Genomic DNA, 14,487 nt, shown 5'->3' with positions numbered 1-14,487 from the left:
AACTCTCCTTCTTCGAAGTCCATAGGGTCCACAGGGAGACATTGGGGGTGTAAGTGGGACCTGGAGGACCGGACACCAACAGCAAAGCTTTTCAATCCCAGGATGTTCCGGTCCTTCAACCTATACCCCGCCCACAGCCTGAGGGCACTTCACTTTTATTAACAAGCCTGTGAGATAGTTATGTGAATCCATCTGGCCAGAGTCTGTTTGTTAGCTGACTGTCTCCTTTTGTGTAATCCATATAAGACAAAGAGGGAGTCCGATTTCCTGATGGAAGTAGTACGGCCAACATAGATCTTCAGAGCACGGAACACATCCAAAGAGGCCTCACCTGCCGAGAGGTCTGGTGATTTAAAGGCCGGAACCACGATTTCCTCATTCGGGTGGAAGCGAGAAACCACCTTGGGAAGGAAGTCTGGGCGTGTTCGAAGAACAGTCCTGTCCTGATGAAATATTAAAAAGAGGGAGCAACATGAAAGTGACCCTAAATCAGATACCCTACGGGCAGATGCTATAGCCAGAAGAAACAGTCTTCGCAGTGAGCCACTTGACCTCCACTGATTCCAGGGGTTCGAATGGAGGTTCCTGAAGTGTGTGGAGCACCACTAACAAATCCCATGGAGCCACAGGAGGGTAAAAGGGAGGTTGTATACGTAGAACACCTTGCATGAAGGTGTGAACATCCGGTATAGTAGCAATTCTGTGCTAAAACCAGATAGACAAAGCGGAGACCTGCACTTTCACAGATGCTAGGCAGAGGCCTAGATCCAATACAGCCTGAAGAAAAGGCAAGAATTCGAGAAACCTTAAAGACTTGAGGGTCACAGTTTCATGGAGCACACCATTGGAAATATGAATGCCAAATTCTGTGGTAAATCCTGGCTGAGGCCGGTTTGCATGCTCTGAGGTGATCTGGTCCACAGAGCTGGAGAAACCCTTAGTCGTTAGGAGGGATGTCTCAAGCCATTAAAATACAGACGGGTTAGGTCCGGATGTAGACATGGACCCTGAGACAACAGGTCTACTCGTAGAGGAAGGTGAAGAGGAACATCTATGGAGAGTCTTTGAAGATCGGAGTACCAATGACGTCTGGGCCAAGCCGGAGCTATGAACAGGACTGTGCCCCCCTCCTGTCGGAACTTTTGATGCACTCGAGGAAGCAGGGATATTGGAGGGAAGAGATATGCCAAATGGAAGTTCCATTTCACTGACAATGCATCTAAGAAGGCTACGTTGGGGTCCTTTGTTCTCGCTCCATAAATTGGAAGTTTGTTGTTGTGTCTTGAGGCCATGAGATGCACTTCCGGAAGACCCCATTTGTCCACTTGAAGCTGAAAGACTTCTGGATGTAGAAACCATTCTCCTGCATGCACGTCATGACGTCTGAGGAAATCCGCTTCCCAAATGAGAATCCCCAAGATGAACACTGCAGAGATGGCTGGGAGATTGTGTTCGGCCCATGTGATAATGCGGGACACTTCTATCATTGCTGACTGACTTAGAGTGCCCCCTTGGTGATTGAGGTAGGCCACAGCCGTGGCGTTGTCGGTCTGTACTTGTACTGGCCTGTTTTTCGGAATATTCTGAGCCAGAGTGAGAGCTTTGTAGATGGCTTGAAGCTCCAGGATGTTGATTGGTAACACTGCCTCGACTGGGGACCTTCGGCCCTGGAAGCAGTGTTGGCCAGTTACTGCACCCCACCCTCGGAGGCTTGCGTCCGTGGTGAGGAGAGCCCAGTCCGGGATCCAAAAGGGACGAACCTTGCTCAAATGGGAAGTCTGTAGCCACCAGGCTAGGGACAGGGTAACCTCTCGGGGGAGGCCCATCGTCTGAGATTTGAGCAGATGGGGTAGCCCGTTCCAGCTGGAGAGCATCAGGTGTTGTAGGGGCCTGGAGTGAAACTGGGCGAACTCCACCATGTCGAAGGTGGACACCATTGATCCCAAGGCCTGCATTGCAGAGTGAATTGACACTTGGCAATTGTGGAGCAGTCTGCATAGTTTGAGCTGGATTGCAGAAATCTTGTCCGCCGTTAGGAAGATTGTCTGAACTCGAGAGTCCAGGTGGGCTCCCAAATGTACCATCCTTTGAGAGGGTGTTAGGGAAGATTTTTCCCAGTCGATCAGCCAACTGTGCATTTGAAAAAAGGCAATGGTTACCTGCAGATGGCGGTGAAGAGTCTCTGGGGAGCTGGCCAACAGCAAGAGATTGTCAAAGTATGGGAGCAGTCTGATCCCTTGACGATGAAGAGAGGCCGCCATAACTGCCATGATCTTGGTAAAGACCCAGGAGGCCGTTGAAAGACGGAATGGCAGAGCCTGAAATTGGTAATGTTGCTGTAGATTAGCAAACTGGAGATATTGTTGATGAGAAGGCACTATAGGTACATGTAGGTAAGCGTTCTGAATGTCTAGAGATACCATAAAATCCCCAGGCTCCATAGCTAGTATAATGGAACGGAGGGTTTCCATAGGAAACCTGGGCACCCTGATAAACTTGTTCAGAGATTTGAGGTTGAGGATAGGCTGATGAGACCCATTGGGCTTCTGAACTAAGAAAAGGGTAGAATAATAGCCCTTACCCCGTTGTGATTAGGGGACCTGAATTATTACTCTTGAATTTAGTAAAGAATGAATGGCTTTTTGAAGCAGCAGGGCCCTGGTTGGGTACGATGGAGGTCCTGTGCAAAACAACTGCTGGGGGGGTCGCCTCAGGAATGAGACCGCGTATGGGTGGGAGACCTCTTACCCAGGCATCCGACGTGGTTTGATGCTAAACCTAGGCGAAATGAAGAAGTTGGCCTCCCACCCTGGGAGCCCCCCCAGGGAGAGGCCTGCCCCATCAGGCTGTAGGCTTGTCCTCAGACTTGGCAAGTGGACATCTAGTAGCCCAGGCCTGTTTAGCCATAGACTTGGAGGCCTTGGCTGCTGTCTGCTGTCATGGAAAGGACTGATCCTTGGCTTTTCCTTGAGGGTGAAAGGATGATGTTTGCGGCTTTGTATTATATGCAGAGGGCAGGAACGCCATCTTGGAAGCTGCCAAAGTAGTCACAATTTTATCCAGTTCTGGACCAAATAGGATGTCACCAGAATAAGGGAGAGATTCCAGAGCCTGTTTTGAGTCTGAATCTGCTTTCCAGGAACATAGCCAAACAATACGGTGGGCCACTACCGAAGTGGCAGATATCCTGGAGGCCAGGAGAGCCGTATCCATAGCTGCCTCACCTAAGTAGGAGGCTGCATCTCTCATGTGAGAGATGTAGGACAGCTGTTTCCTCAAAGCATCAGGGGGAAATTTCTCTTCTACGGCCTCTGCCCAACTCTCAATGGCTTTTGCCACCCAGGCCGTAGCCCTAGCAGGACGAGTAATAGCTCCTATAAGAGAGTATATGGATTTATAACAAGCTTATATAATCTATCTGTAGTCTCCTTCGAGGAGGTGGCAGTATGGATAGGTAAGGTAGCGTTCTTGACCAGCTGTGTTACATGAGCATCCACTGCTGGGGGAACTTCCCATTTAGCTGGAAGAGGGTAAAAGGAACTAAACCATTTTGGAATTTGAAACCTTTTATCGGGCATATTCCAAGCGTCACTCATGTGATCAGACAGCTGGTCAGAGAGAGGAACTCTGGTAAAATTACTTTTTGTCGTTTTAAAAAGTGCATGTTTTTTCTTAGGAGCGGGTTCATCCTCTTCTATTTGTAAAACAGTTTTTACAGCTCTCACAAGAGCATCTATATATTTAGTTTAGAGGATGGCTCCTCTTCTCCTGAGACTGAGTCAGAGTGAGAGAGGTCTGCATCTTCTGCCTCCCCAGATGATATCTCAGAATCAGATAACGGTGTGGATTGGGAAGATATGGTACGTTTAGTAGGCTTAGTAGGTAAAGGGTTTTCTTTTTGCAGCATTTGCTGAAAAACCGTAGAGGTATTAGCCAAACTCTGTACTGAGGTGAACAGTACGTCTACCCATGGGGTAGGCAAAGGATTTGCAGGGAGTATCTGCTGTGCCCATCCCATAGGGGGAGCTACCACGGGGACTACTACTTGATCCACAAGTTTTGCCAGCATCTGTGAAAAAGCAGCCCAGGGTGGGTCCTGAGGGGGAGATACCAGGGCTGATGGGCCTGTGTAACAATTAATACAGAGACCACCCTGAATGAGGTCCTCTGTGGCTAAGCCCGCTGAGCAGGACTTACAGGACACCAGAGTAGGAGGAGCAGCATCAGGCTGCTTGTTATTCTTTCCTCTGCCAGCCACAATACACAGTATGATACAGGGCAGTGAACACTCTGCAGTATGTGTAATATGGCAGAGTGTAGTGTGCAACCGCGTTATATAGTATGTGATAGCTCTCACAATTATATAGGAGGTACAATGAACTCCCTATATCTTAGTATGCCAGGGTATAGTAGAATAAAGGGGAAGGTATAACTTGTACAGTATAGAAAGTAGGGATTAGCGCTAGCACAAGTCACATACAAACACAGAATAACATTACATGTCTGCAATGGGCACTAAACTCAACTACACAGTCCGCAGTGGCTGGTAGGATATAGCGCGGTATACAGGGAGACTTGTACCTAGTGTTCCCGGAGACTTGCTTGCATGAAATGGCTGCTGCGCGTCTCTGTGGTGGGGGGGGCGGAGAAGCCAGGGAACCCCAGGACCGCAGTGGAATGGCGCCCTGGACTGGGGGAGGGGCTGCAGGGAGAGCACCTTTTCCCCTTGCTGACGTTAACCACCGGGTCCCCTGGTCTCCTTACATGTGCCCTGCGCCAGTATGTTACATGCCCTGGTGGTCTAGTGGAGTTGTGGGCGCACCGGTGTCCATATAAGTGCCTCCGGTCTGTCTCCTAAGACCGGAGGTAATACTGCATAAAAATGCGTGTCACCGCGAACGGGGTTCTGCCTTACCTGTCCCCTGAATTCTGGGCCGTAGCCTGGGGTCCGGGGAGCCTGCTAGCTAGCCCCCGTCAAAGCCCCGCCGGGAGTACCTAGAACAGGCTTGGTATCACCGCGCCGCAGAGGGGTGATGGGGCCGCAGCACAGACATCCGGAGGACAGTCTGGTGCCGCTCGTCCGTTATAATAAAAATAGAAAATAATTTTAATCTCTCTGTTATACTGGTGACCCAGCTCCTGCCGGGCACCAACGAAACTGAACTGCCCTCAGGCTGTGTAAGGACCGGAGCATCCTGGGATTGAAAAGCTTTGCTGCTGGTGTCCGGTCCTCCCAAGTCCCACCTACACCCCCACTGTGGAGCCCTATGGACCCTGAAGAAGAAAGTAACATTTAGGATGCACCTCCGCTGCCCCTCAGAGTCACCTCTGCCCCTTAGACACTACATGTAGTAACATTTAGGACTCTCCTCTGCTGCCCCTCAGTCACCTCTGCCCCTCAGACACTACCTGTAGTAACATTTAGGACTGTCCTCCGCTGCCCCTCAGAGTCACCTCTGCCCCTCAGACACTACATGTAGTAACATTTAGGACTGTCCTCCGCTGCCCCTCAGAGTCACCTCTGCCCCTCAGACACTACATGTAGTAACATTTAGGACTCACCTCCGCTGCCCCTCAGAGTCACCTCTGCCCCTCAGACACTACATGTAGTAACATTTAGGATTCACCTCCGCTGCCCCTCAGAGTCACCTCTGCCCCTCAGACACTACATGTAGTAACATTTAGGACTCTCCTCTGCTGCCCCTCAGAGTCACCTCTGCCCCTCAGACACTACATGTAGTAACATTTAGGACTCTCCTCTGCTGCCCCTCAGTCACCTCTGCCCCTCAGACACTACATGTAGTAACATTTAGGACTCACCTCCGCTGCCCCTCAGAGTCACCTCTGCCCCTCAGACACTACATGTAGTAACATTTAGGACTGTCCTCCGCTGCCCCTCAGAGTCACCTCTGCCCCTCAGACACTACATGTAGTAACATTTAGGATTCACCTCCGCTGCCCCTCAGAGTCACCTCTGCCCCTCAGATACTACATGCAGTAACATTTAGGACTCACCTCCGCTGCCCCTCAGAGTCACCTCTGCCCCTCAGACACTACATGTAGTAACATTTAGGATTCACCTCCGCTGCCCCTCAGAGTCACCTCTGCCCCTCAGACACTACATGTAGTAACATTTAGGACTGTCCTCCGCTGCCCCTCAGAGTCACCTCTGCCCCTCAGACACTACATGTAGTAACATTTAGGACTCTCCTCTGCTGCCCCTCAGAGTCACCTCTGCCCCTCAGACACTACATGTAGTAACATTTAGGACTCTCCTCTGCTGCCCCTCAGTCACCTCTGCCCCTCAGACACTACATGTAGTAACATTTAGGACTCACCTCCGCTGCCCCTCAGAGTCACCTCTGCCCCTCAGACACTACATGTAGTAACATTTAGGACTCACCTCCGCTGCCCCTCAGAGTCACCTCTGCCCCTCAGACACTACATGTAGTAACATTTAGGACTCACCTCCGCTGCCCCTCAGAGTCACCTCTGCCCCTCAGACACTACAGGTAGTAACATTTAGGACTCACCTCTGCTGCCCCTCAGAGTCACCTCTGCCCCTCAGACACTACATGTAGTAACATTTAGGACTCACCTCCGCTGCCCCTCAGAGTCACCTCTGCCCCTCAGACACCACATGTAGTAACATTTAGGACTCACCTCCGCTGCCCCTCACAGTCACCTCTGCCCCTCAGACACTACATGTAGTAACATTTAGGATTCACCTCCGCTGCCCCTCAGAGTCACCTCTGCCCCTCAGATACTACATGTAGTAACATTTAGGACTGTCCTCCGCTGCCCCTCAGAGTCACCTCTGCCCCTTAGACACTACATGCAGTAACATTTAGGACTCACCTCTGCTGCCCCTCAGTCACCTCTGCCCCTCAGACACTACATGTAGTAACATTTAGGACTCACCTCCGCCGCCCCTCAGAGACACCTCTGCCCCTCAGACACTACATGTAGTAACATTTAGGATTCACCTCCGCTGCCCCTCAGAGTCACCTCTGCCCCTCAGACACTACATGTAGTAACATTTAGGACTCACCTCCGCTGCCCCTCAGTCACCTCTGCCCCTCAGACACTACATGTAGTAACATTTAGGACTCACCTCCGCTGCCCCTCAGTCACCTCTGCCCCTCAGACACTACATGTAGTAACATTTAGGACTCACCTCCGCTGCCCCTCAGAGTCACCTCTGCCCCTCAGACACTACATGTAGTAACATTTAGGACTCACCTCCACTGCCCCTCAGAGTCACTTCTGCCCCTCAGAGTCACCTCTGTGGCTCTCCTAGCGCCCATGCTCCATGCAAAGTGTTACTGTGCAAATAGCTTGGACAATGAAGCATCTATTGGGCAGCATTTTCCTGCCACAGCGGAGCCATGTCAGAGGAATTCAGACACCAAATGCTGCATAACATTTATTTTGCATGCAGTAATAACATTACTGAGGCACGAGGCACAAAGTACAGGTACTTACTGAGTACAAACTGACACATCGTCTTCCACGCGGGCCATAGCAAAGAATGAAATGAACGTATGAATTTAATCACCTGCATGGAGTAGGGATCCTCTGTCTCGCTGTCCACCGCAGTGGGCGTGGTTCCAGTGTCGCTTGAGGTGTGCGATGAGAGAGAAGAGGAGGAATGGCGCACAGAGCTCAGGACCACGAGGGGGCTGCAAACATAATACTGTACAGTCAGCACTGAGACCCCACAGATGTATCCGGCTATTTCATACTATTCACGGAACGTTGTACTGTACAGGCCTCATTTATCTCATTGGAGGCGACGCCGCGGGTCTCCATCACCTGATCTATTATGTGTGACTTAGAACGAAGCGCCTGTCCTGCACGTCACCCGCTCACCTCTCTGCGACTATCACCCTATAGCTTGTATGTCGCTCCCATTCCCTACGCGCTTCGCCGGCTCTCTAGCAAACCACTGATGTCTTTTATTCACATGATCTAATCGTCACCAGCGCGACCAGTTATCTCTCCACCGCGGCTGTGATACATACACCCCACTAGCCCCTGACCATCGCCACAAATAATATGTTGTTACCTGTGTCTATGCAGCAGCCTCATACTGTCGTTACTCAGAGCTGCATGTGATAATAACATGTTACCGCGGGGCAGGGGGGCACAGGCGGGGGTCATCTTCTCCAATGCCGGGAACTCCTGGGGTCAAAAGGCAAAACAACAACATATTATATGGGCATGAAATACATGTGATAATAACTGACTCAGTAACTCCTCATATCGCCACCTATAGGCTCTTCACAGGTACTACAGTCCTAAACTATGACTTCATAAAGATGCAAGGAGGGGGGGGGGGGGGGGTTACACTCAATGTCCCTTTAACATGAGCTGTCTGGAAATAAAGCAGTATTCAAAAAGATATTTTCTAATACATCCAGCTTACAGGGTGCATCAATTATACAAACTGTTGCTGATACCTTCATATGAATTATTAATAATTTAATTTCAATTGATGACACACGTTTGTTTCAATGTTTTTATTATATTTTTTCTTGGAATATTTCACTAATAAGGCGGAAAACTTTTTAAAATAATTTATTTAATAAAAGTTATATTTTATATATAATTATCCTCTATGTGCACCAACAAAGCGACAATACCTTTTCTTCTCTTTTTTGTAACCTTCATATTCTGTCCTGTTAGAGACATTGCGGGTGTAGGCATACAGTAAGTCTATGCTAGGACCACAAATTACCATCCACTCTACATACATGTGGTTCACTGGTGACAATGCTAAAACCACACCAAGAGATTCTGGTTTCTTGTTTTTTTTAGAAAGGAATATGTGACAAAAACTAGATATCATTATATCCTATAATAATGTCACTGGTTTAAGTAATGCTTTATACATATTTACTAACAACTCTGCAAGGCCTTAATACAATCCCATTCCGGAAGGAACATAGGAGAGAATATGTAACGTACACATATGGAATGGAGACATATGTTACAACAGCGCAGAGCTTCTATGGTGGCTGGTAAGTCTGTTTGCAGAGCTTACAGCTTAGTACGGTTCAGTTATCTGCTTTGCCAGAGTCCCTTTGTCTCCTGACCCTCCCCTCACAATACAATAGTTTGGGGGCATGACCTAATGGTAGGGGATATGTGTAACATAATTGGGGAGGGGTAGTATTGGACCAGAAGTGTCACAAAGAGCAGAACAGCCCTGAGTTTGCGCACGGTATGCACGCAGGAATTCCCCTACGCTAGGAATAACGATGTCACGCCGATATTTGAGGTTAGTGTAACCCGCAGGGCACCCCTCCTACGCTGCCGCATTTGTCGCTAGTGGCTGCAGGATATGACAGCAGCAAACGCTACAGCTTAGAATATGAATCAGTCGCATGACGCCGATATCCAGTCTCAGGGCGACCTCTTCGGTTACATACGTCACCTATTACTGGGTCCCTGGCCACTCTCGCTAAACACAGAAGGCTTTCTACATCTATTATGGATGCTGACACTGATGTCACCACTAAGAACCCATAGTAAGTGATGACATCACCAAGCACCATATATACAGAGATAATGAACAGAACCTATAATAGCAGCAGCGCATTACCTGGTACAGACTGGAGCGCATGACTTGGAACTGATCAACCAACTTCTTGTGAAGTGGCCTCATCTCTGGGTGAACGCAGCGCTCATGTACGGCCAGGCCCACCCCTAACACGTGCACCTGGAACACAGATAATATCATCAGAACATTTATCGTATGTATTAGTGAAGATTATTATTTCTGAGACACGTAACATCCATAAAGATCTGTTTGTATGTATCTGTATTACCGCTCAGTTACCGCCATATAGAATTCCCAATATGTGTCACCACATAAAGGGAGGAATTACTGTATACAGTGACATTCATTCTGCAGTGTGGACACCAGGGGGCAGTGCTGAGGGTGAGAAGTTGGGTTTCGCATTCTTCGTGTTCCACGGATTATGACTAGTAGGGTAAATTACAACGAGTGTCCTGATAGGTCAGTGGGGAAATGACGCTGCAGCTGGTTTGTGTCACGTTACAGTGTGATCAGAGGTAACTGCTTCCCAAGGAGAAAACGCCAATTTAAACAAGGAAACAATAATTGATCAGTAGTAGATTGCTGACCACACCTGGCGCATACTAAGTGAGAATGAACAAAATGATTAAATAAAACAGTGTTTTGCAGCAAGTATTTAAGGGTTTAGTTAGAACCCTGGAGGCCGCAGTCTCCATGTATTAAAAAATGGGAAATATACTGCGCCAAGCACTGTATTTCATGAATGAATACAAAATTAAATATAAGTCGGTTTGCTATCTGATTAAACAGGAGGCTTGAATATAATAAAAAGTTTTTATATACCACATATAAACAATAGGCAGGTGCAAAAAACCCGCACCTGCAGGAAAAACCTTGCAGGTGCGGGTGTTTTGCTATTCTCGCACACAAGTGAATGTGCCCCATTGTGTGTTGAGACCTCTGCATGAACTAGATACATAAGTATCAAATATAAGAAACTATATTAGCTAGTGACGGCTATTTTCCATGAGCAATTTGTGACTACACATCAATTTATAGGGACCCTGTTATATTTAATAACCTGTACAATACGATTATATTGCTACCCAGTCTCCTAGTCAGAGATCCTTTATACTATTGTGGTTTATACTCAATTACTCATTGTTATATGTCTATTGTTTATATGTGGTATATATATTAAAACTTTTTATTATATTCAAGCCTCCTGTTTAATCAGACAGCAAACCGACTTTTATTTAATTTTGTATTCATTCATGAAATACAGTGTTTGGCGCAGTATATTTCCCTTTTATTGCCAATTTAAACAAGATGGATCAGCTTATGGACAATCACACATAAGTAAAGTCCTATATTGTACAGTGATCTGTGACACTCGTCTGCCCTCCAGATGTTTTCTCCACTTATCGCCCCATGAACTGGTTTCCAGCGTCTGAAGGTAAAATTGGCCAAAGACCTTCTTATTTCTGCCCCCTTACTTCCTTCAAGGTGCCGCTGGCGTGGCTGTTATTAGACGCGCCTTGCGTCCATGGTGCATACATTGCTGTACCTGAGCTGCGCTGTGCATCTGCTTTATGCCGCGAGTCGCAGATGCGGACCAGCGTCCCAGTGGAAGTAGTGGTCAATGTCACCACTGATATAGTGCTAAAGGCAGGACGCACCAGGCACCATCTCACCCGGGAAAGTTTACACACAAAAGACGCCGTGAGAGGTCGCAATAGGTGTAAAAGTGCTTTACTGCGCACTAACACTGTCCTGCACAATGATATGGGACCCCCCATGTGTGTGCCCATATTACCTATAGTATCCAGGCATATACCTGCTCCTGCACAATGATACGGGACCCCCATGTGTATGTGCCCATATTACCTATAGTATCCAGGCATATACCTGCTCCTGCACAATGATACGGGACCCCCATGTGTATGTGCCCATATTACCTATAGTATCCAGGCATATACCTGCTCCTGCACAATGATACGGGACCCCAGTGTATGCCCATATTACCTATAGTATCCAGGCATATACCTGCTCCTGCACAATGATACGGGACCCCCCAGTGTGTGTGCCCATATTACCTATACTATCCAGGCATATACCTGCTCCTGCACAATGATACGGGACCCCCAGTGTGTGTGCCCATATTACCTATAGTATCCAGGCATATACCTGCTCCTACACAATGATACGGGACCCCCAGTGTGTGTGTCCATATTACCTACAGTATCCAGGCATATACCTGCTCCTGCACAATGATACGGGACCCCCCATGTGTATGTGCCCATATTACCTATAGTATCCAGACATATACCTGCTCCTGCATAATGATACGGGACCCCCAGTGTGTGTGCCCATATTACCTATAGTATCCAGGCATATACCTGCTCCTACACAATGATACAGGACCCCCAGTGTGTGTGCCCATATTACCTATAGTATCCAGGCATATACCTGCTCCTGCACAATGATACAGGACCCCCAGTGTGTGTGCCCATATTACCTATAGTATCCAGGCATATACCTGCTCCTACACAATGATACGGGACCCCCATGTGTATGTGCCCATATTACCTATAGTATCCAGGCATATACCTGCTCCTACACAATGATACGGGACCCCCCATGTGTGTGTGCCCATGTTACCTATAGTATCCAGGCATATACCTGCTCCTACACAATGATACAGGACCCCCCATGTGTGTGTGCCCATATTACCTATAGTATCCAGGCATATACCTGCTCCTGCACAATGATACGGGACCCCCAGTGTGTGTGTCCATATTACCTATAGTATCCAGGCATATACCTGCTCCTACACAATGATACGGGACCCCCATGTGTATGTGCCCATATTACCTATAGTATCCAGGCATATACCTGCTCCTACACAATGATACGGGACCCCCCATGTGTGTGTCCATATTACCTATAGTATCCAGGCATATACCTGCTCCTGCACAATGATACGGGACCCCCAGTGTGTGTGCCCATATTAACTATAGTACCCAGGCATATACCTGCTCCTGCACAATGATACGGGACTCCCAGTGTGTGTGTCCATATTACCTATAGTATCCAGGCATATACCTGCTCCTGCACAATGATACGGGACCCCCAGTGAATGCCCATATTACCTATAGTATCCAGGCATATACCTGCTCCTGCACAATGATATGGGACCCCCAGTGTGTGTGCCCATATTACCTATAGTATCCAGGCATATACCTGCTCCTGCACAATGATACGGGACCCCCATGTGTGTGTGTCCATATTACCTATAGTATCCAGGCATATACCTGCTCCTGCACAATGATACGGGACCCCCAGTGTGTGTGCCCATATTACCTATAGTAACCAGACATATACCTGCTCCTGCACAATGATACGGGACCCCCATGTGTGTACCCATATTACCTATAGTATCCAGGCATATACCTGCTCCTGCACAATGATACGGGACCCCCCATGTGTGTGCCCATATTACCTATAGTATCCAGGCATATACCTGCTCCTGCACAATGATACGGGACCCCATGTGTGTGCCCATATTACCTATAGTATCCAGGCATATACCTGCTCCTGCACAATGATACGGGACCCCCAGTGTGTGTGTCCATATTACCTATAGTATCCAGGCATATACCTGCTCCTACACAATGATACGGGACCCCCAGTGTGTGTGCCCATATTACCTATAGTATCCAGGCATATACCTGCTCCTGCACAATGATACGGGACCCCCAGTGTGTGTCCCATATTACCTATAGTATCCAGGCATATACCTGCTCCTGCACAATGATACGGGACCCCCAGTGTGTGTGCCCATATTACCTATAGTATCCAGGCATATACCTGCTCCTGCACAATGATACGGGACCCCCAGTGTGTGTGCCCATATTACCTATAGTATCCAGACATATACCTGCTCCTGCACAATGATACGGGACCCCCATGTGTGTGCCCATATTACCTATAGTATCCAGGCATATACCTGCTCCTGCACAATGATACGGGACCCCCATGTGTGTGCCCATATTACCTATAGTATCCAGGCATATACCTGCTCCTGCACAATAATACGGGACCCCAGTGTGTGTGCCCATATTACCTATAGTATCCAGGCATATACCTGCTCCTGCACAATGATACGGGACCCCCAGTGTGTGTGCCCATATTACCTATAGTATCCAGGCATATACCTGCTCCTACACAATGATACGGGACCCCCAGTGTGTGTGCCCATATTACCTATAGTATCCAGGCACATATCTGCTCCTGCACAATGATACGGGACCCCCAGTGTGTGTGCCCATATTACCTATAGTATCCAGGCATATACCTGCTCCTGCACAATGATACGGGACCCCCAGTGTGTGTGCCCATATTACCTATAGTATCCAGGCATATACCTGCTCCTGCACAATGATACGGGACCCCCAGTGTGTGTGTCCATATTACCTATAGTATCCAGGCATATACCTGCTCCTGCACAATGATACGGGACCCCCAGTGTGTGTGCCCATATTACCTATAGTATCCAGGCATATACCTGCTCCTGCACAATGATACGGGACCCCCAGTGTGTGTGCCCATATTACCTATAGTATCCAGGCATATACCTTCTCCTGCACAATGATACGGGACCCCCCATGTGTGTGTGCCCATATTACCTATAGTATCCAGGCATATACCTGCTCCTGCACAATGATACGGGACCCCCAGTGTATATACCCATATTACCTATAGTACCCAGGCATATACCTGCTCCTGCACAATGATACGGGACCCCCAGTGTGTGTGCCCATATTACCTATAGTATCCAGGCATATACCTGCTCCTGCACAATGATACGGGACCCCCAGTGTGTGTATGCCCATATTACCTATAGTATCCAGGCATATACCTGCTCCTACACAATGATACGG

The 14,487-nt window shown here is 48.3% G+C and overlaps 1 protein-coding gene across 1 annotated transcript in view; it reads right to left on the bottom strand.

Annotated features, from left to right (window-relative positions):
* Nucleotides 1-14,487, bottom strand: part of DOCK3 (dedicator of cytokinesis 3) — a 394,022-nt gene that overhangs the window by 11,331 nt on the left and 368,204 nt on the right. Inside the window, exons 46-48 of the mRNA XM_088459078.1 lie at nt 9,608-9,724; nt 8,069-8,184; nt 7,559-7,682 (exon numbers count right to left, since the gene is read on the bottom strand). Of these exons, the coding sequence (XP_088315204.1) occupies nt 7,559-7,682; nt 8,069-8,184; nt 9,608-9,724 (357 nt within the window). The remainder of the gene's footprint in view (nt 1-7,558; nt 7,683-8,068; nt 8,185-9,607; nt 9,725-14,487) is intronic.

Source organism: Taudactylus pleione, unplaced genomic scaffold, assembly GCF_031769625.1.
Source record: "Taudactylus pleione unplaced genomic scaffold, aTauple2 ptg000893l, whole genome shotgun sequence".
Classification (NCBI taxonomy): Eukaryota; Metazoa; Chordata; class Amphibia; order Anura; family Myobatrachidae; genus Taudactylus; species Taudactylus pleione.
The sequence above is the reverse complement of the archived record's forward strand: the minus strand, read 5'-3'. Positions and strand labels throughout refer to the sequence as shown.